At 42.1% G+C, this 22,540-nt stretch overlaps 1 protein-coding gene across 2 annotated transcripts in view; it reads left to right on the forward strand.

The window, feature by feature from the left end:
- The window catches only part of RHEB (Ras homolog, mTORC1 binding), a 43,795-nt gene extending 27,773 nt beyond the window's left edge, over nucleotides 1-16,022 (forward strand). Inside the window, exons 4-8 of one of the 2 annotated variants that reach the window (XM_052807230.1) lie at nucleotides 2,363-2,445; nucleotides 7,836-7,892; nucleotides 7,993-8,040; nucleotides 8,579-8,660; nucleotides 15,504-16,022. In XM_052807230.1, coding sequence (XP_052663190.1) covers nucleotides 2,363-2,445; nucleotides 7,836-7,892; nucleotides 7,993-8,040; nucleotides 8,579-8,660; nucleotides 15,504-15,596 — 363 coding nt within the window. In that variant the 3' untranslated portion in view covers nucleotides 15,597-16,022. The remainder of the gene's footprint in view (nucleotides 1-2,362; nucleotides 2,446-7,835; nucleotides 7,893-7,992; nucleotides 8,041-8,578; nucleotides 8,661-15,503) is intronic. The other variant, XM_052807241.1, reaches the window with a different exon arrangement.
- Nucleotides 16,023-22,540: the final 6,518 nt, after the last annotated feature.

Consider the following 22,540-nt stretch of genomic DNA (forward strand, 5'->3'; position numbering starts at 1 on the left):
CGTGATTTCTGATACTATGCCTTTAGGTTTTTTCAAACTGAGTAGTGTTAGACAATGTTGGTGGTGTAAAATACGCTGCCAGTACTTAAGACTTTAAAGCTTCAGGATGCTTGCTCATAGCTGGGACACTATTCAGAAGGGTTGTAACCTTCTAGGTATGTTTATTGCTTTCTTTGAAGAGAGCTACATGTTTTAAGAATAACCATGCTGTATTTATATGGTGTCAGCTTGTGGTGCTAATCAGCAACACTATATCCACTTACAATCTGTCAGAGGTGTCTGAAAGGAATAGAAGCACAATACTGGCCACACGTTCTGGGGCAAGATTGTTTGATGGGGAATGTTCTGCAGAGGAGAGCAAGGTTGAGAGATGGGCAGGGTGAGAAGTGTGAGCAGCTCCATAGGTTTCACTTTGTGCCAATATAAGTGTGCTTGCCTTACATCTCCAGTTGTAGTGTAGTGATAAAAGTAAAATTTCTCTTTGAGGAAGAAATGGCCTTCTGGGAGGGCAGTGTAACTTCACTGGTGACATACCTCTATTGCTGAGGTTTATTTTTAGGGTTGATTTAATGTTATACAGTATTGTAAAACCAAAACAACTTCTTTCCCAGCATGTGGTTATTTTCAGATTTGATTCTTCCTGTGAATGACTTGAACTTTGAGTTCTGACTCACAGGCTTAGAGGGGAGAGCTGATGTTGGGTTATGGAAGGTGTGGCTTGGACAGATTTCTTAAGTTTGTCTTGCTTGATGATCTATAGGGAGTCCTTATGTGTATACAGCATGGCAAGAATTATATTATAGGTTTGTTACATGCTTGAAAACTTGGCTATGACTTGAAAAGTTACAGCTACATTGTTTTATCACTTGGTAAAGTTCTTAACTTGACCCTCAAGTTCCAGGAAGCATAGCAGCTTTCCTTCCTTCCTCTAACAAGATAAAAATTAAGTAATGAATTAGAAACAGTTGAGGTTATGGCACTTACTTTTCTTGGTACTCCTCTTCTGTCCTGTGCCTCTTTATCTTTCATGGTTATCTATTCAGCTTTGCGTAGTTCAGTTAAACAGGAGTCTTGGTACAGGATCACAGAAGAGGAGTGCAAAAGGAAATCTTACCTAACACCAAATTCCAGCTGGGGCAATCCTGAGAAATTCCAGGTAAAGTCAAACAACTACAGAGTTGCACTTTCACCTGTTTTACACGCAGACTAGCTCAGATCCCTTCTGTATTGACTTTGGGATTATATGGCCAACTGAAGTGGCAGTTTGGCATTTTAGTGAAGCTCGGGGAGGGCTGCCCTCACTGTGTAGCAATAAAGGCAAATAAGGGCATCTTTTGTCAAGTGCTCTTCTTCAAACTATTTTGGCTCAATCTGTGAAGCTGATTTATAAAGGGTTTTTCCTCATTTACCAGCTGAGGAAGTTTGATTCCTTTTGGCTGTATAGATTTAAGCTGCATGATTGCACTGCTCCATCTGTTCAGTCATGACAATATACAGAGAGGTTATGTGGTCTTAAGCTAAAATTAACATCTTGAGAAGCATAGGTTTAAGAATTTGAGAACTCGTACATTAAGAAGTGTGGCTCTTGTCAAAAGGTAAATGTTTCTTGGGAATATGTATTAGAACAATTTAGATTTTTAACATGGGATTTGTACTATTTGTGTTGTGTTACCTGCAATATGTCAGTCTGTTTCATTTACCTATTCGGTCAGTTCCTTTTCTACAGGGGTAATAAGTTCCTGGTGTTTTGTTTGTTTCTTGTCATTAAACACTTGTCATATAATGTAAACTTCTAGTTGTCATAAAGCAACTAATAACTGTATTTCTTGCATCTGTAGTTGGTGAGCATTAGTTAGTTAGTAAGCCACAGTTAATTCACTTCCTAACAAATCCCTTAGGTAATTTAGATGTGATCAGTGTCACTTGAAATTACGAACTGGTAGATCCTGTCGTCAGCTGTTGAAATTAGGAATTTGAAATGTATCACCAGCAAGATAAGAAGCGTAACTGCTAATTAGTGGTAGGACAGAGTGGATATTTTGTACTAATACAAACTGATAATTAAGCAGGATAAGAGGATTGGGAATAGCTTTAGTTGATCCATAGTCTTAAAGGGAATAAACCAAAAAAGCTGTGGATTAAATTTTAGAGTATACAGACTGACTCAGCTTTCTCTTAATTTGGTAAAGATTCCACATCTGACATTACGATGAAAAAACTTAATTCTGAAAGTACTACCTATACAAAATGGTTCTGCACCTCATGTCGTACAAATATGACCAACTTATCTGGTAGTGACCTGCTAGCATCAAGTTCTGAACTGTGACAGTAAGTAATTTTAAATGCAATATTCCTTCTACAGGATGAATACTCCATATTTCCTCAGACGTACTCCATAGACATCAATGGCTACATTCTTGTTTATTCAGTCACGTCAATAAAAAGGTAATAAAATCTGTTGTGTTCTTCAGGTTCAGATATTAACCAGATATATTCTGGGTTCACCTCCTGACTCTGCTATATTTTCTTTACATGTGTTTAATTCATTTAATCTTTCTTTCCCTTAAAAGTATAATGGAAATTAAAATTAATGTTTTTTCAGAAATTTCCCCTCAGATCCAAATGTCACAGACACTTTGCAGACTAATATGCAAGGTACCATGTAAGAAATGAGACAGTGCTGAACTACGTTGTTTGAGGTGTAAGTAAAAGTACGTAGAATGATTTCAGGAATAAGTAGACTTTATTGTTCTAGCATCAGATACAAAGGCATAGTTAAATATGAACCTGAAGGGCACTGTACATTTATGTGAAGTACCCAGTTAGTTGCTAGATCGATCCCTCAGCCTTGTAGCTCATTGCTGTACTGAGATTTCTTTGACTTCTTGTCTTGGATTGTTCTGGTTAACCATCAGAAATTTTTATATAAATAGCAATATATGACTTTTGGCCTGTAGACTTACTCTTGACATGCTGCAGCAAATAATCTTACCTGAAAATTTTCCCAGAGTATCTATTTTGTCCTTGCTGTTAGCTGCTCATTCTGACATGAGGACAGAGTCCATTGTAGCTGGAGTTAATTTACTTGCAGGACGCATCTCAGCCTTCTTCTAAGGCGTTGTTATCTTCTGTCATTTTGTCTCTTCCTCTGGTCATCTTGCTTTGTTTAAATACTGGTCATTCTTGAATAGATCTTAATTTTCTAATATTGTACAGCATCTTTGTTTTGACAGCCAAAATAGTCCTATTTTCTTAAATTTTTGTTTAAGTAAAATGATTAAGACCTTAGACCTTTCACTCTCATCAAGTAGAAGAGAAGTTGATGCTTCCTTTCTACTTGCAAGGAAGCTCATCAGCTTTTTATGAGTGCTGAAGCGTTCCATGTCTTTTCCTCTGAACCGGACAAAACTGGTGTCTCAAGTGTTCTTTAGTAGACCATAATAAAATACAGGCAAAACAACTTCCCTGTTAGCTCTTCTGTGCTTCTCTAAGAAAGGATACAGTCTGGTTATAAACTTCCATTGCTTGCAAGGTCTTGAATGTTGAACAGGTTTTCACACTCCTTCATTCTTGGTTTTCTTCTTTAGTTCTGAAGTAGTGAAGGGCAAGCACGTGTGTTCTGGAGGAAATGCAACAGATGTTAGGCTTTCGTGTGTGTCTAGAGATACTAAGCTAAATTCTTCCCCCCCCCCTCTTCTTCCCCCCCCCCCCCTTCTTTCCCCCCCCCTTCTTTCCCCCCCTTCTTTCCCCCCCCCTTCTTTCCCCCCCCTCTTCTTTCCCCCCCCTCTTCTTTCCCCCCCCTCTTCTTTCCCCCCCCTCTTCTTTCCCCCCCCTCTTCTTTCCCCCCCCTCTTCTTTCCCCCCCCTCTTCTTTCCCCCCCCTCTTCTTTCCCCCCCCTCTTCTTTCCCCCCCCTCTTCTTTCCCCCCCCTCTTCTTTCCCCCCCCTCTTCTTTCCCCCCCCTCTTCTTTCCCCCCCCTCTTCTTTCCCCCCCCTCTTCTTTCCCCCCCCTCTTCTTTCCCCCCCCTCTTCTTCCCCCCCCTCTTCTTTCCCCCCCCTCTTCTTTCCCCCCCCTCTTCTTTCCCCCCCCTCTTCTTTCCCCCCCCTCTTCTTTCCCCCCCCTCTTCTTTCCCCCCCCTCTTCTTTCCCCCCCCTCTTCTTTCCCCCCCCTCTTCTTTCCCCCCCCTCTTCTTTCCCCCCCCTTCTTTCCCCCCCCCTTCTTTCCCCCCCCCTTCTTTCCCCCCCCCTCTTTCCCCCCCCCCTTCTTTCCCCCCCCCCCTTCTTTCCCCCCCCCCTTCTTTCCCCCCCCCTTCTTTCCCCCCCCCTTCTTTCCCCCCCCCTTCTTTCCCCCCCCCTTCTTTCCCCCCCCCTTCTTTCCCCCCCCCTTCTTTCCCCCCCCCTTCTTTCCCCCCCCCTTCTTTCCCCCCCCCTCTTCTTTCCCCCCCCCTCTTCTTTCCCCCCCCTCTTCTTTCCCCCCCCTCTTCTTTCCCCCCCCTCTTCTTTCCCCCCCCCTTCTTTTCCCCCCCTTCTTTCCCCCCCCTTCTTTCCCCCCCCCTTCTTTCCCCCCCCCTTCTTTCCCCCCCCCTTCTTTCCCCCCCCCTTCTTTCCCCCCCCCTTCTTTCCCCCCCCCCTTCTTTCCCCCCCCCCTTCTTTCCCCCCCCCTTCTTTCCCCCCCCCCTTCTTTCCCCCCCCCTTCTTTCCCCCCCCCCTTCTTTCCCCCCCCCCCTTCTTTCCCCCCCCCCTTCTTTCCCCCCCCCCTTCTTTCCCCCCCCCTCTTCTTTCCCCCCCCCCTCTTCTTTCCCCCCCCCCTCTTCTTCCCCCCCCCCCTCTTCTTTCCCCCCCCCCCTCTTCTTTAATCAGAGGTTCAGTGTTGGTGCTAACTTGCATGAAATAGGAGTTAGTATTCTCAGCCTTAAGTGGACAATGTTCATTGATAAGTAGTACTGTGAGGACAAAAATGTCTTTGACTAAAATCAACATAGACCACTTGGAAGCTTCTACAGGTTGTGCTGTTCCCTGGTTGGCAGCTAAAGGACATGATCTTTTTCAGCTACTCCAGTTGTTGCCTCAGGATGTCTTGAGCTTAGCAGCACAAATGAAGAAATGAAAATCTGTTTCCTGTGGTAGCATTTGATCAGTTAAAACAGAAACCAAAATATGGTGAAAATACTACAGAACAAGATATGTTATGACTGTAGGTAGATAGTCTTCATCAGTATTTTAGTCTTGATCAATTTATTCCAAGTGTTTTTTTGTTTCTTCCTTTAAATTTCAAAGTATTAATGATCCTGTCTTGTTCAATTCCTTATGTTCTGTATCAAGACAGTGTTTAGGCAAGAGGAAAGATCCTCCACAGTACTGTGGTAGCTTAGATGACTTGCCCAGGCAATCAAATTACAGTCACCATCTGTCTTGACTTTTGTCAAAGTGTGTATATTGATCTGAGTATTGAACCAGCAGGGGTGAGAGCTTTGACAGCAAACTTAATAGAAATGCCCTTTTAAAATTATCATCTTCCCTGCTAACCTCCAGTGGGAAGTTTAAATGGGACTAGAGTAAAAGCTAATGCCCTACATTTTTCACATTCCCAGGCTCTCAGCAGCAAGGTTACTGGAAGGCTTTTGCTCTAGTTCAGCTTAATTAAATTCCAATTTTGTATCTTGCTAGGTTCCATGATGTGTAACGCGTTTATCTGACAGCTAGTCAGATTTTTTTTTTTGTTGTATTTCACACATTATGCTGTTTGCTGTAGCCCTATTTGCTTGACAGAACCGGAAAGGACCTCTTATGGTCTCCAAATCTCTCACTGTTTTGCGACTTGACGTGATAATGCTCTCTTTGGATTGGTCAATATCTGTCTTATAGTGTGTCCCTGCTCCTTCTAGCCTTATTAATTTGAAAAGCTTTCTAGAACATTAAATTGATCTGGTCAAGCCAATTTCATTCCTGGCAGTTCTTAGCAACTTGTTTCTGTGTCAGAATTGTGTTTGAGCTTAAATAGCACTTCTCTCAATTTCCACCCTGATCTGTTAACAAAGATCAGTTGTTTATTTGTGCTATTTTTACTAAAAACGGAGCTCGTGAACTATCCTAGGCAAGCAGATAGGCACACAGAATTGGGGAATGAAGAGTGCAAGTTGAAGAAGAACACTTTGCAGCATTGTGCCCTGGAACCTCAGTTGAGGACTCGCCAGGGTGCCGTGCCATGGCATGGTGTTTTTCGGGCTATGCTGGGAACAGCACACCTAATAGCAGAAAGGAAACGGTGATTGTACTATGTTAGTGGTTTGGTTATCCTGTGGCTAATATGCTAGATCTTTACTGTTGCTTCAGAGTGAGAAACAGTTCTGTGGTCTGTAGCAGAATTTTTTCGGTAGCATTTTTATTCTTCTTTCAGTTTGCAGGATCACCTAGTTCTATGTGTACCAGTGCCTCTTAACTTTGTCACAACCAATCTCCATTTCACTCTTTATTTTTGAAATAATTATAAGAATGAAAGTCCAAGACAAGTTCTCAAGACCAGAATTTCACTAATACCTTTTCAGCATAAGCTCTTTGTAACCCTAAAGTCCTTTCACTGATTCCACATTTTTATGTAATCTGTAGTATCGTACTTGAGTTACTAATAGTAAGTTGTGCCAGACTGTCATGCTTTTGTTTGCAAAGAACTCATTTTCTTGATAGGATATACTAAAACTATTAGCTGAACGTGGAGAAGTATTGCGTTCTACTCAGTTGTGAAAACTATCGGAAGTCAGACAAACTGACCTACTTGACAGAAAATCCTTCTTAAATATGGTAGCATTTATTGTTCCAGAAGTGAGAAGTTTTAATGATTCAGATAGCTTGAATAGTGTTTTTAGGCACCAGTTCTTTGAGAGCTCTGAGTTGGAAGTGTGTTTGAGTGCCGCTCTGTTTTTAAGAGTTTCAATTCTAATTGAAATGCAGTGCAAGTCAAGACACTGCCTGTAGCTAATGACCTTGGAAGTTGGAAAAGTTTTGGTCACTTTTTTGTTGTCTAGTTGTGTGTCTTGTCTGTGAGCCTGTGCCTCTCTCTCAAAACAAATCTCAATTGTGCACTTCATGTACCAACATTTTTTCCATAATGTAATTAGAGGAGCACAACATCTGCTCTTCAACCCTGTTTATAGCTTGTTCTCAAAAGTACTAGGTGTCAAATGCAGTGGATTTTGTTAGTGAGGTTTTTGGCTTCTTAGTATTTCACAGCACTGCTTCTTACCTCCTGTCATCCAAACTTGACTTACATAGTAGGTGAACAGGCAACAAGTATTTGAATAACCAGTTTCGATACCATCTTGCAGTTCAGTTTACTCACTTTCCATAGAAAATTAGAATTTAGGCTTCTTTTGGCTAATGAATGAATTCTATATGAACTAAGTGTTCTTAAAAAAATAATGTATTCTTTCAAGATGGAGTGTGCTTAACTAAATAATTTTTCTTTGAAACTGCTTTAATTTGATATGCTCATCCAGGATTGTTGGACTCCAGCAGTTAAATTTCTTACTGCAGATACAAACCAGATGAGAGGTGGGAGAGGCTTTTAGTGATTCTATGCTAGATGCGTTGGTCCTGGGTAATGTTATTTATTTCTGCAAATATCATAACCGGGGAGGCGTAGGTTAGTCTTTGCTGCTTCTGGAACCATTTTGTCTGTTGTACACAAATCGGTAAGACTTTCAGCATCTTTGTAGTTCTGCCACTATACATAGCGTAAGTTATAAACACAGCAACCTACATATGCATTTAATTGCTTGTGTATCGGGTATTAAGGATAAACATTGGAGTGCATGTGTGACTTCATCCCTTTATTTTGCAGTTTTGAAGTGATAAAAGTTATCCATGGCAAGTTATTGGATATGGTGGGAAAAGTCCAGTAAGTAGTGACACTTTCATCTCATTTCATTGCAGGCATGTTACTAGTACTTTGTTCAGTATACTGTAACTGTTCTGAAGTTCTGAACTTTCTTTCACAGAATACCCATTATGCTGGTTGGAAATAAAAAAGACCTGCATATGGAACGGTATGTGAACTCCAGTATGTGTGAAATGCAAGACAGCAGCCGGCATTCCTGTGGCTGCAAAGCACTAGTTTTGTTCTTGGCTTTCTGTAACTAAAATCAAATTGTAGGTTAAAATAAGGCACTGGGAAAGTATTTGTGTCCAGAATGCGAACTAGGAGCCGTGAACTTTTGTTCTAATGTTGACTTTTGCTATAAGGTTCCAGGGATGGTCATTTAACACTTCAGGTTTTTTTGAAGTAAGTAACAGAAGTGTATTTTTCACAACTGTGAAATACCAGATGATATTACAGATTATGAAAACAAAGCAATACTGTGGGACAACTGCTCTTCTGGGTTACATAGCAGTTTTACCTGGCCCAGTAGTGTATTTGACAGCAGCCAAAAGCAAATGCTCTGGATCAGACTTCACAAAACATTCCTATTACATGCACTTATGTGCTTCAGTACTCTGAGGTCTTTCCTGATGCATCAAATTCCAATTCTTTTGCAAGTTATAAAGAAACATACTTTTTTTTTTTTTTTTTTCTTCTTTGTTCAGGGTGATCAGCTATGAAGAAGGGAAAGCTTTAGCAGAATCCTGGAATGCAGCTTTCTTGGAATCTTCTGCTAAAGAAAATCAGGTAACGGATTTAAGATTCACTTCATTTGAATAGCAATGTAATGGAATGACTCATAGTTTCACTTAATAAAGGAAGCTAAAATATTTGCATGTATTCTACAGATATTTTGTGTAGATGGTTGGAAACAAAATGGCTGTCTACATTCAGGTTTATGTATACAAGTTTTTCCATGCAACTGTAAATGGAAGGAGGAAGTGAAGAACTGAAAGTTAAGCTTCACTGAACATAGCAGAACACTTACTGACAAACTAAAACTCGAATCCACATGGTGGGTGGAACAGGGTCTGTGATCTGCTGCACTTACCTTAAATAGAGGGTCATTGTGTTGGCAGAGGAGTGAGTTGGTATAAGGGGACGAACCTCACGTTTTAAGGTGCTAGGCAGTGCTCTCTCTAATGTGGGGAATAATTGTTTTGTGGGTCTATGGCAGGGGGTGGGGGGAACAAACAAAAAAGAGTACAGCAGAGGCTGTCAGACACTATTGTGATACAGCTGTAGTGAAGATGCACAATCTGACGCATTATAACCTGCACACATTTACACTTGTTGGTTTCCTATCACAGAAAGAAAGTGTTTAATTATATGTTAAATAACATCTTATTCTTGGTTGCTCTAACTAACTTTCTTTTAAAATGCCTCCTAAATATGTTCTGGTATTTGAATTTGTTCCTGTGGCGGCTGTTAATACTTTGTCATAGATTTGACACCTTATGTATCTAAGCTACAAGAGCCTCCTAGTTTGGGCTTGAAGTAATGGATAACTGCTGCAGATTGGGTTGGGAGGTGTCTTTTTTTTCCTCTCTCTCTCTCTCTCTTTTTTTCCTTTCTATTTTTTTTTTCCCTATAGGTATCAACAGGGTCAAAGCTTTTGCTTTTTGAAAATACAGACATATGATAAGGTCAAAAGGACATTGTCAGGCTAGATTTAAACAAATGAATCCTTATACAGAAGAAATGCTTACATTGTGTCATATTTAACCCAGCATACCACATCCCTGGCCTCCTTGATAACATCAGCACAATCAAAAGGGCAATCCTGTAGCTAGGACAGGACCTGTTTAAGCAGCCGTTCTTTCTGTCACCTGTCCCCAAAAGCAAAACAAATAGCTTTTATCCCATGTCTGTTGTCAACAATTCTACAAGTTACTTGAGTAAAGTTGGATTTTCCCTGAAAGAAAAAATTGCATTTTTTTTTCTCCATATATGGAACAGTTGGAGTTAGTTTATCAGTACTTCTGTATCTGCCTAAGACTTGCATTAACCTTGTCAAAATTGGGCATGATGAAAGCATGAAATTTCTCAATATATTCTCTGTGCTGCTGGAAAGCTTCAAAGGCATACCCAGGGAAACTAAATTGACAGTCTAAAGAATAAATCAGTTAAAAGCATCTGATTCCGCCCCCCCCCCCCCCCCCCCCTTTATTTTAAATGACTTAATACCTCTGGATTAGGCAAAGCTATTGCCTGTACTCTTTTTCTTTTGGCATATGTTTGCAACGTGCAACAGCATAGCAATTAATATCTAGCAGAATATCCTACTGATAACTTTTCTGAAGTTTGTATTGTTCGTGGTTCAAGAAAAAAAAGTTGGGTATATTTATGCAAAGAATGCTGTGAGCTTTATATGATGCTTGGCATATCTTGCATATTAAATTGCTGCACTAACAAAGTCCCATTGACTGCCATGTATTTGTGTCTGTTCCTTAGTCTCAGGCTGTCTATATTAAGTTATGCTGCCAGCTGAAATTTTCATATCAAACTTTGTAGGCTTCAGAGAAATCAGAATGGCAGTTGTATGTCAGATATTCAAAACTCTGTACAGTCCTGTACAAATCCCACGAAAAATCAGAAGCTGTGTTCATTCTTGCTGTCAGAGGTGTTCTTACCAGGTCTTCATTTCAGCAGGATCCTTCAGAATAGTGATGGCAGGTTGCTGTAAAATCTCATCACTGGATTTAGACGCAGGTTGTTAGAAACAGGTGCTTGAACACAATTCCTCCTTCATGCCTTCTACATAATACACTTGGTAAATTAGTCTGGCTTCAGAAGGCCTCAGAAGTTTGGGAGATCATATGTCACTTCTGAGATGGGTGCTCACAGCATGTGACCATCTTTCAGGCTCTCTGGCTTGCTTCCTTTGGAGGTTTGGGGTGTATGGAAGAAAGTGTGAAGGGGCCCAAAACTGGGACAGGTGTCTTAGTCTTCTTGCAAATGGTTGCAGAGGAATGCTCACCTCTGAAGAGGTGTAAGATTGAGCTTTGAGAGCGAAGTGTGGAGTCTGGAGCTGTGAGGTGCTATGGGGAAACAGGAGATGCCAGGCATTGTAGCATCCCTTCTTATGAGTTAGACCAGGAGCACTTCTGAACTGATGTGGGGTTTTTTTCCTCCAAATCCTAATTTGACAGGATCAAAACAGACCTCTATCAACACAGGATATCTTCTCTTACTCCGAAACTGTCCCTGGTTTGGGGGGAGAGGGTTTATTTTGAGCTTAGTAACAAGGCGTGTTGTCATTCTGGTACTGAACATTCACCTTACGTAAGCCAGCATTACTGGAAAGAGAAGTCTGTCGGCAGTTTTTTGCTTGGAGGTTCATCCGAATCATCACCTGTACTGGCTTGGTACAGCAAATGTAACTTGCCTACGAAGATAAAGTCTAAACTCTTTCCAAAACTGCTTCAGATTCTGTTTGCTTTACAGAAAGCTAATTTGATGCTTAAAGGGATGAGCTGGACTGGATTGGGAATTTAGAGCTTAAGAACTTCAGCAGAGAGCTCAAACCTTCCTGACTGGGGGGAAGTCCGTTAATCCTTTCTCTCTGAAACCTTGCCATCTCTATTTGGTGGGTGTGGAGCAAAAGTATGGCAATTTCTAGTATGCTGGCCTGAAATTGGTTTGCTATGTGATGTTCTTTGCAGCAGCAAGGAGTATGTCTACTTGCTAGAGGGGTTAGACCAAACTCGATCAGCGATGTGGTCTGTCCTTTATAACACCTCTGTTTGCAAGGAACTGCTGAAACCAGAGAAGATATTCCCTATAACAGGTTTTGATAGCAAAGATCCTTTTCCCCCCTACAAGGGGGTGGGAGAGCATTGACTTCTCCCTGCTTTGGCCAAAAAAAAATCCTTTTGGAGCATCTGTGAGAGCCCTAGGAGCATAGCTGTACTCCATTGGGCAACTAAAATAGTTCTGTAGATTAACTTCAGCAAACTAGACCTATTCTGCCAGGAGTTATCAAAAGATACCACATTGCAGAAATGGCATGACTTTGAATAGATGGAAAGCGATAGAGGCAAAGATCAAAGCTGTGGTAATGATAAATGGTAGCGGCTGGCAAGAGTTCTTAAGGTCAAATATATTTGAGGCTATGTATCAGCTCTTCCAGACAAGGGTGACCTGGTAGGACTTTTGGAGGAGCCTGCATATCAGCAACACGTCAGTTATCAAGGGAAATCCCTGGGATTTGAGAAAGCAATTCTGAGACTTAATGGAAAAGACTTCTTTTAGATTACTGCTGGGCTGTTATTGTCATATCTTCTCAAGCTGCTTAATTATTACCAGATATGTTGAACTGCTTTGGCTAACTTCAGGAGCTTTGAGCCTTTCTTGTGGAATTCCCTGCTTTGTTTCACCTAAGCCATAGTATAGTGCTTCATCTTAATCCCAGTACAATAAAGCGGTAGCTGTTTGAAATACAACCAGAATCCAAATTGGTCTTAAACCCAGCTGAAGCTGGGAGCCAACTTTTACTGGAATTTAGGGAGTAATGAGCAGCCAAGTTGTATTCATCCAGCTACGCAAAATTCATTAGATAAATTTATTTTAGAAGGGGCAAGGAAGTAGCAAAAAATCTACTTCTCACTCTCTTAAAAAGCAATTGCTTGGGCATTGCTGCTTTTTCAAGAGCAACTTCATCTTCAAACTCAGAAGATGCAGTGCTCAGTATATGCTTCAGAGTGGTTTGGGATCTTAGCCCCTCTCCAGGGGTCTGACATGTTTACCTGGGAAAGTGTGTTTGGCCTGGCAAAGGATGGAGGGAAAAACCTCTCTTCCTTTACCTGACTATTGTTCAAGTTCCTTTGCCCAGTTCTGTGCCAAGATAAACTAGTAGTATAAGCAGTTGAGAGTTTTGTCTTTGAAATAATAGAACAGTTGCATAGTTGAAAAATACAGCATACCAAAGGATGACTCCAGCGGCTGTGGGCCAGTTGAGCCTCTGGTGTCTCTTGCACGCTGCTAAGCTCTCTAGGCAGCATGTGTTGCCCAGGCTGACATCTATTTTGTTTCCTCAGGGAGAAAGGTAGAAGAAAGCCAGATGGCTTTCTGTAGGCTAGGTGTGACCCACATTCTGTAATTGGACCATATGGAGACAGAGGCATATAAAGTCTGGCTGTGTTCTTTGTTCCTTGTCACACAACACAGCTTCCTGCGTTGTTTAAAAGCTCATTCTAAAATTCTTCAGGATATTTGGGCTGAATTACAAATTCCCGAGCGTTAACTGTAGGACAGTGATTAAACCTTCTTAGTGAATATATATTTTCTGTGAAATGAATTAACAAGCCCTGTGAACTCCTACATCTTAGTGTCTCAGGCAGCATGTTTTTGACAGAGAATGTACTGCTGCTTGGTTGACAGAATAAGTTGTGGAGGTTTTTTAATGGGTGCTTTGAAGCCAGGGTTATCAAGAACTTGTGCATTAAAATGAAACCATTGAAAATTTCAACTCTAAGGAAACATTGGTGCAGCATATTTGTAAATCAGTGTATCACCAAGTTTTGGTTAAGGGAAACTCTTCATTAGTGGAACCAGCTAGATAGCAACTGCAGTCCTGACCATGGTTCTCCTGAGTCTTAATTTGCTCGGGAAATGTGTTGTATCATTATTGGACTAATGAGCTACTTCTGTCAGATTCTGTTGGGATTGCAGGGAAACTCCATTATACAGAGGAATACTCTATTTCCAGCTGATGAAGTATTTTAAATAGTTCCAGAGATAGTACTGTGCACAAACAGTATAAATATGGGAAATTTTAAAATTCAGTCTGATCTTGTTAAGATTGCTTTAAGATAGTTGTGGGGCTACTTCAGTCAATGAGATTAATTTGGAAGTGTTCCAATTAAGAATTATACTTTGTGGAGGCGGAAAAACATGTCAGGTCAGAACACATAAATCACAGGGTGCTCTTCAGCCTGTTGATTAAAATCAACAAAACCCCCTTTTTATCGTCTTTATTCATAATGTGACTGCTTTTATATAATGACTATACTTTCCTTAAGGAGCATATGCTTGGAATTCATGAAACGGATGGCTAGAGGTTAGATAAACTTAAAATGGCATGTCTGAGATGATCAGGAGACCATTTCCAAGTTGAAGATTCACATGCTGAAGTCCTGATCATATGGTGAATCTTCAGCTCAAAAATACGTAGAGAAGAAAAGCACTTTAGAATTGTCCTTGACTGTAGTATAGATTTATTCTTCTTAAATTACTTCTAGGCAATCTCAGATGCTGCGTGTTGTAGTTTCTGCATATTGTGATGGAGGCTAGTGTACAGTTTTTAAACCCTTAAAACTGAGTGAATGCTGAAATACCAGAGTAGCAGTGTAAGGTATTTACTGCAAGTAGTGTTCATGATGTTGTCCCAGACACCTTACTCTCCCCGTCTTTCTGTGTCCTTAAAGACAAACAATCAAAACCCCACCAAAAACCTAACTACACTTAATCAATCAAATTCTTCTGTAAAATCTCCTGAACCACTTAAGTGGTCTGACATCCTTTCTTAGTGTCTGCTTCAGTTGCAATTTCCCATGAAAATAAGTTTGTCTTTCCATCCCAAGATTTTTAACTTGCACTCACTAGCATGTGTGTGTTTGGGGAAGTAGCACCCTTCTGAGCTCACGCACTCTGTTTCCTCGCCTGGTGCTTCAGTAGAGGAGAGCCTTTTTCACCAGAATGCTTTATGCTCAGTGTGGAGGGAGGAGACTCGGCGTAGACCAAGCGGAGTTGATAGCAGAACAAGTGACCCCTACTCTGAGGGTACTTGCTGCCTTCCCTCTGAAGGAGTGAAGGGATCCATAGCGCATGTGTGGCTTGTGATTTTGCAGAGGGACTCTGTGTAATCCTGTATGCTCCATACAGTAAGCTGGAATGTTTGTATGAGCCTGACCATGTTAGCAATGGCTATCCTGTAGTTCAAGCTGTTAAAAATACGAAGCCCCTTTCTCTCAGAAGGACTTTATCAAAGGATATTGCTTAATATTAGGCAATGGCTAGTTTGGCTCATGTTTTCCCCTCGTGTTCTTGCACCATGTCTAATACTGGTCTTACCTATAGGTAAGATGAGAAAATGAAGAATATTCAAGTAACCCTTATGCTGGGCTGTGCAAAGTCAGTGTTTCGAGCTGAAAAATCTGCTGCCTTCTGTGCAAGTACTTGGAATCTTAAAGATTACTTAAAGGAAATAAATTGGTTTATTCTCTGGAGCAGCACAGCATCAGAATCTTCAATGCTGTCAGTCACTCAGTGCAAGCTTACTATTTAAAATAGAACCGAATTATAGTTATTAGCTCTGTTGTGAGTATGGCTCAGTTTATACTTGCCCTTCCTGCAGTGATGGAGAAAATAGCTGAGGATTGCTGTGGAATAGGGGTTTACACTTTTATTCCAAAAGGTTGTGTTCAAAACTGAAATTACCCTATTTACCCTCTTTGATTTTGGAATAAGCATTGGATGTGCATTTGTCTGCTGGTGTAGCCAGTAAAACTGCTAACATTTTTTTAAATTATTTTTTCAGGGAGTGGGCAGTTTCTCCTTACCTACTAATGTTGTATTCTCTCTTTGCAGACTGCCGTTGATGTTTTTAAGAGGATAATTTTGGAGGCAGAAAAAATTGATGGGGCAGCTTCACAAGGGAAGTCTTCATGCTCAGTAATGTAATTCCACTGCAAAACCTGAAAACACTGGGAATACATTCTACCTGAAGAAGCAAAACTGCCCATTATCTTTAAGGATAAACTATGCTTCTTTTTTTTTTTTTTTTTTTATTTTTTTTTCTTCTGTTAACCTGAAAGATAAACAGTTGGTTTGGAGCCTTTCCCTTCAGATTATGTTAAACTCTGACTCCTGTGCAAATGGCTTCACTTCCATTTTCAAATTTTAAGCAATCATATTTTCAATTTATATATTGTATTTCTTAATATTATGACCAAGAATTTTACTGGCATTAATTTTTCAGTGTAGTTTGTTGGTTAGAATAATCATCAAAATGATGCATATTGTTACACTACTATTAACTAGGCTTGGATATCAGTGTTTCTTTGTGTTAAATGTATACTTGTAAATAAAATAGCTGCAAACCTTAAATGCTCTGTTTATAACTTTTTGTTGATTATTCCATATCAACTTTTTTTTTGTATGAAAAATGTTCACCTGCTGACCTTAAGAGGAGGCGTGAGATCCTTGGAGCCAGTGGATGGTTTGACTATTGCTCGGGAAGTTGTTTGCGAGTGATCCCAACCATTTTTTGCGGCTAGAACTCCAGGCTGGCCAAGTAGCTCAGCTGTGCTTTGTGCTCGTTCGTGGGAAGGAGACACAAGTGACACCTTTGATTTGGAGGGGAAGGTTTGGGTTTTCAGTCAGACAACCTGCACTGTATTTTTCCTCTGTAACCTGTTAAAGAGTTGTGGAGTAAAGGGTGCGCAGATCTGTCCCAAGTAAGGGGCCAGCATACACCTGCGCTACAGACTGTTCACATGGACTTGTAACTAGGAGTGCTGTCAGGATGGAGTGGATTTATCCAGGTCACAAATGTAGACTTGCTAAGAAAACAAAAATGTCATTTAAAATAAATTGCACGTCCTGAACAAATTGATGTGGGTTGTTTATGATGCATTCCTGTACTTTTTGCATCTGGATAGCACTGATAGAGGTGAGTGGTGTCCTGGCACCTGGCCATTCACAGTGTCGGGGTCCCAGCACAGCTCTGGGCAGCTTCCCCTAACCAGTTGCAAGTTTTTGCTTGGCTTTTGGACTAGGGGCTTAACGAGCTTTAGTGTCTTAAGTCTGGAAACAAACTACTTCAACTATATATTTTTTTAAAAAATGTGCAGTTGACCTACTTTGTGTTTAAAAGCAAAACAAAACCCCAAACAACAACAAAAACAAACGAGGCTGGTTTGGGGAACAGTTAATTAAATGAAGTGTTTCTCTTGCATTTTTGTGTCCATTTGAAAATTTAATTTCTGGCAGGAGTAATATGAAAGGGAAACTTGCAATGTTTTTGCAACCAGAATTAGCTTTTGCATTTTGGTCTGTGCTGAAAGACGCAAATTTAGCATGTCTAATCTCTTTATTTCTTGTACAATGGTTCCCTCATACTATATAGAAAATGGTCTAAAGCCCTCAATTAACGGTGTATGTAGAAAAACTTACTATTTTCTTTCGTCACCATGAGATTAACTGGTTTCCTGGCAAAACAAGTTGCCTTTTTTTTCTCCATTTAGGATATTTCCCAAAGTTTCTGAAAACTCATTTCTATTACCTGAATTTTCATACCCTGTGTCAAATACAGGTTCTGTAGCTGGGTGATTGTCATCCGTGACAGATTGCTGAAGTTCAGCAAAGTCGGGAGTGCTCATTCAGGGAGACCAGTATGTGCCTTGATTTCAGAACCAGACTGATCTGGGGCTGTGCAGTGGGTTTCCTTCACAAGAACCTGCAACACTGGAATGAGGGTAGTTTGGCTGATAATGAAGCTGCTGAGGATTTGGAAAATGGTGTGTGGAACACAGGAACAATATGCATCTGTTTGGTAGTATCCTTCATTGCCTAATTATGAGGTGATAGATGACTTGTTGCATGACCAGATTCTGTGGCATTGCATCATGGACACAATGTTGTGTGGTCTACATCACATGGTAGAAGTTCTGGAATACCAGAAACCTCAATGACCACATTTACTCTTTTTTTTTTTTTTTTTTTTTTTGTAAAATAATGGCTGCATGTGTACTGGTGATCAATCTAAAGCCTGAGATAGCTGCGGCATTGGTGCTTGAGGTGTGCCAGCTGCTAAGGCTTTAGAGGGGATGGATGAGGAAATGTGCAACTTGATAGTCCTGGGCTAATCAAGGTCCTACCTTCTGGGGGTGAGGCTTTTCAGGGGGGCTTAAAGGCAAGTGCAGGTTCTCTGGATGATTTGCAATGGGAACTTCCAAGACTTCACATACATGTACTGCTCTTGCATTTTCTGCAATAGCTGATGAATTGAATCCGTCAACGTACGTTGTTTCCTTTCTACTGTTGCTGGCTCGTCCAGTAAGAAATGTAAATTATTCCACTTGTCCAAGCTTTTCTCTGCTAATAAGATCTAAAGACCAGCCATATGCAAGTCTTGCAGTTTTAATTAAATGTACAGTCAAGTGTGATCAGTGAACTACTTGTCCTTTGCTGTACAGAGACTTCAGTTGGCTTCTCGGCATCCTCCAGCAGTTGGAGTCTAATGGAGGCTGGGGCAGCCTCGTGCTTCCTTATACTGACTTACGACTTGGCACGGGTTAGGTTCTTCACCGTGAGAGCCCTAAAACGGGGTGGTGGGCAATCTTGGAAGCCCTATGTTATGTACAGAAGCAAGAAATCGGTATCTAGCAAACTGCTGCTTGCCTGGAATTGAGGAATTTATACAGCCTTGTCTGGGAGCTGCCCTGATCCTTTGGAGGCTCCTGGAGGATTGTGATAAGTGGTGCATGGATTAAAAGGTAAGTCATGAAGGAAGTTCTCTGGCCCAGGCTAGAAAAAGTTTGCTATACACTTAATAGGGCCCAGCCTTATTCTTAAGGGATGATCATTGGCAAAGATGAAAGTGCAAAGATCCTTTTCCCGTTGAGGAAACGAGCAAAATTTAACTACCATAAGTCAAGTTAAATTCCCATTGACTTGCGTGGATTTAAAATGTGCTGTTCTGGAAGTCACTCCTGCTTTGCTTGTGCTCCTGTCCAACTCCTTGCTTTGCTGCATGAATACTGAGAAACCTCACGGTATCCTGAGCCCAAGAGACTGAGCTGCCCATCTCCCAGCCTGCCATGCATGGAAATGCTGAGGACGAGGAAAGCGGTGGGGCTGGCGCAGCTCAGCAAGTGGAGGATGGGCTGCAGGCAGAAAGTGGATAAGTGATCCTTCTTTTTCCTGTTTTTTCTATGTGTAGCTAACTTTATCCCTGCCAAATTAACTCCAGAAGAGGAAAGGCTTGGAGACAAGTCTGCTTTGGGTCTGTGGAGTCTTTTGCCTAACACTTCTTCCCAGCTTCTGCAAAGGGTTGGTGAATGCACGCTGGAGAAGAAAAAAGCTGGAAAAGTTTTTTTTTACTGCTGCCTTGTGTCTGCAGTAACTGTATTGTAGTATGTGGACCAGGCAGCCTTATGTTTTTCCTCAACCAAGGGCAGAGGAGTGTGGGCTGAAACTGGACTTTGCTGAGGAAGTTCTTGCAGCGTTGGAGGCAATGGTGAAGACTTCAGGCTTTCCGTTTTCTAGTCTCTTTGAACAGAGAAGTTTTTATGTCCAAACTTGCACCCTGGAAGTGATGAAGGACAACTTTTGCAGTTACCCTTGTTTCTGGCACAGGTGGGTGTAAAACATCCAGCTGAGTCTGTCCCAACTTGCAGCAATTTCCTTTGAAGTACAAGATGGGCAGCAGCCTGAAATGAGAAGGGTAGCCTACATCTACCCTTCGTAATGGGTACGTATTTTTGTGTTTTTTACCTTCTTCAAGAGAAATGTGCAGTCTTACACCTTTGTTGCTAAAGAATTTGTGCTGCTGCTCCATGCAGGTGTCACCGGCTGCTGTGTGCAGTGTGGTACAAGCGCGGTGCAGGTGGTGACAATGCAGCTGGGCTTGCTGGGCTTACCCTGCTAATTGGCACTGCTGTGCTGTAGCCTCTTGAAAAGGAGAAATCAACAGGTTCTAATTAGTCCTTATGTAATCAGTACTGCTCATCTTCAGAGCAATCTTGCTAATACTACTTGCTAATCTTCACAACCTCATCTAATAAGGTCAAAATTACTCCCCTTTGACAGCTGGGGAGCGGGAGTGAGAACCTTTGCACAGATGCCTTCAACTCATTATGGGCACAGTGGAAACATAGCTAAGCCAGGTCTGGGTGATGGGTGACCTCAGCATCCAGCTTTTTCTTAGGTGTCCTATTTCCCTACTGGAAACTTTCCTTTTTGAAATAAGATGAAAACTGAAAGGATTTCACCCAAAACCCTGGGCTTTCTGCTGTTTTCCAAAAGGAAATCCAAGTCCTATCTCAGTCAGATGCTTACTGAGATGTGCGGTGAGCTGCACTGGTGCTGATCGTAAGGCAGAATATTGCTGAAAACAAGCTTTTACAGATTTTTTTCAATATCTGTCTCTGCAATGCCGCTAATAAATATTTGGCTAAACCTGACCAGCAGGTCTGAACTCCAAGGTGAGGAGCTATTTTTCCTAGAAGGAACCTGGCCAGATCTGAACTGTTATTCTGTGACAGGGTTTGCTCAGGCAGCGTGTGGTGTACCCAGGCACTGGAAATGGGTTAATCACCAGCAGAAATCGGTGCTTTGGCAACTGGTGTGAGGTGGGCTAGATCTTAAGCAACATGGATTTAATATAGAAACTCTGCCTTGAGTCGTAAGGATGGTTTCTCACTCTGTTGCTGCTCTGAAGTGGCCCACAAGATGTGCTCGTCCTTTTCAGCAGCGAGCCAAAAAATCTTCCATGGTTGTTCCATATCTAATGAGCTAGAAGTATTTCATACTGAGTTACATGAAGAGATCTGTGAGCTTTTTAAAGCAAGATGGTGTTTTGAAAGCCCTGGGATATGGATGTTTCCTGTGCCTGATCTTACGCTGCTTTGCAAATACTAAAAGGTCCTCCAGAAGCTGAAGCGTGGCCCTTTCAGAGGATGCGGTGTGAATCCTTGGCTGTTGCTCACTTAATTATTACTTGTGTGGGGTTGTACTGGCCATAGTAGGTACCTCTGAGCAGAATGCTAATCCTGCTCAGCCTCTGCTAAGAAATATTCCTGTTAGCATTAGCAAGGTCACTCCCAAAGATTGACCTCCAGGCATCACGCCCTGCTTTCTTGAAATCTCTGTGTCACAGAAGGAGCAAGTTTGATGTCTTCCTACTGTAACTTGGGTCATTCGGCAGCATCCTTCTGCCAGCACCACCTAATGCTGCAGATTATTGCAAGGCGTATTGCTGGGCCGGACATGTGTGATGGCCAGTGTCTGCTGAGCTGCACAGAAAAATCACCACCATAAAGTAACAGCCCATGGAAAGAGGTGGTGGCATCTCACGGCTGCGTTTTGAAAACCACCCAGCCTGGGCTTATTTATGCCAACATAACTTTGCTCGCAATCCCTTGGTGTGTCATGGAAATCGCTTTGTAAGAGGACAAGAGCTGTGCCCAGATCCTGTGTGTAGGTGCGATGTGGGGAGGAGAGCGGGGTGGTGGCCAGGAGCCACCACTTTTATCCAAGCAGGGTGTTTTTGTCCTGGGTGGTTGAGTTCTGGTTTCTAGCATGGCTGCGTCTATCTCTGTGACTAGTGTTGGCACTGACAGCGTCCTGTGGCATCGAGTCCTTCCAGCCCCTGTTTTGTTGGGGACGTAACTGCAGGGTTACAAATGGACTTGAAACCAGCCTTGGCCATCTTGCATGGTTGAGGTGTTCCGTTTTCTCACCCCCCTGGTTCTGGCCTGGAGTCGGAGAAAATTGTCTCTGACCGCCGCACTTCTTGGCCTCGCGGCAGCAAAGGCAGGCAGGAATAGCACAGCCCGGAGCCGTCCCTGCTGACGGCCAGCCCGATTTCTCACTCCCTCTAAACCAAGATGCGCAAAAAATATCTCAAGACTTTTGGGTTTTGTCTGTTAAAGCCGAACGGTCAAACTTGTAAATTCATGTTTCCAATGCTTCATCCTTTAAACAGCCACAGCCAAGGAAGGCTGCCCACGACCCTGTTAGTGTGGGGCACCATGGTGGGATGTGATCCTGCACCTGGGCATGAGCAGGAGGTGAGGTCTGCCCCAGCATCGCGTGCCTGAAAGGCTGCTAGTGGCCACAGGCTCCTCAGGCTGCTGTTTCTCTCTTCTATTGGCAGCCTTTCCATCCTTTGCAAGGAATTAAAGGGGGTTGTCCAGGAATTATGATTTGCCATTCTTCAATATTCTTTTTTCCCACTGTTTTCCTTTTTTCTAGAGATGGGTCTTTTGTTGTTTCATATCTTTCATGTGGTTTCTCAAAGAAATAAGAATAAAATTGTCACACCCTCTTTCCATCTCTCCTAAAATAGTTTTTGAACCTGTTGGACAACTTCTAACAAATCTAACAGCCAGGCACAAGTCTCAAGTACGTCAAGTTCCTGCACATTTAATTAAAGCTTGCACCTTAGGAGGAACAGGAAAATCCCATCATGAGACAGAGCCGGAGGAAACCAGGCTTTTGTGGTTCTGTAAAAACCTCCTCCTGCGGTAGTGTTTGCTTTACTGGGTACTTTAGGGCCAGTTTGTCATGGATGCTGTGGGTCTTCCTCTCCAGGCACCAAACTGCTCATGGCCAATGCAAAGAGCACGTGGGCTGTTATGACGCCAATGGATGGGAGAGTTGGGTCCCAATGCCAATGACGGGGCCACCTCGTCACCCTGGTGCTCCCAGCCATGACTCAGAAGAGGGACACATCTCCTCCTTCCCTCCCAGGGCATTAAGTGCAAGGCCAGGGGGAAGGGCTGGTTTTGGGGATGCCACTAATGCCCCCTGCCCTGGCTGCCGCTCTTCCAAGTGGGACTTTCTATGCGCTGTTACTTTTCTCACACCATCTGGTGACTAATTTAGCACTAGAAAATAAC

This window comes from Harpia harpyja, chromosome 1 (assembly GCF_026419915.1).
Source record: "Harpia harpyja isolate bHarHar1 chromosome 1, bHarHar1 primary haplotype, whole genome shotgun sequence".
NCBI lineage: Eukaryota > Metazoa > Chordata > Aves > Accipitriformes > Accipitridae > Harpia > Harpia harpyja.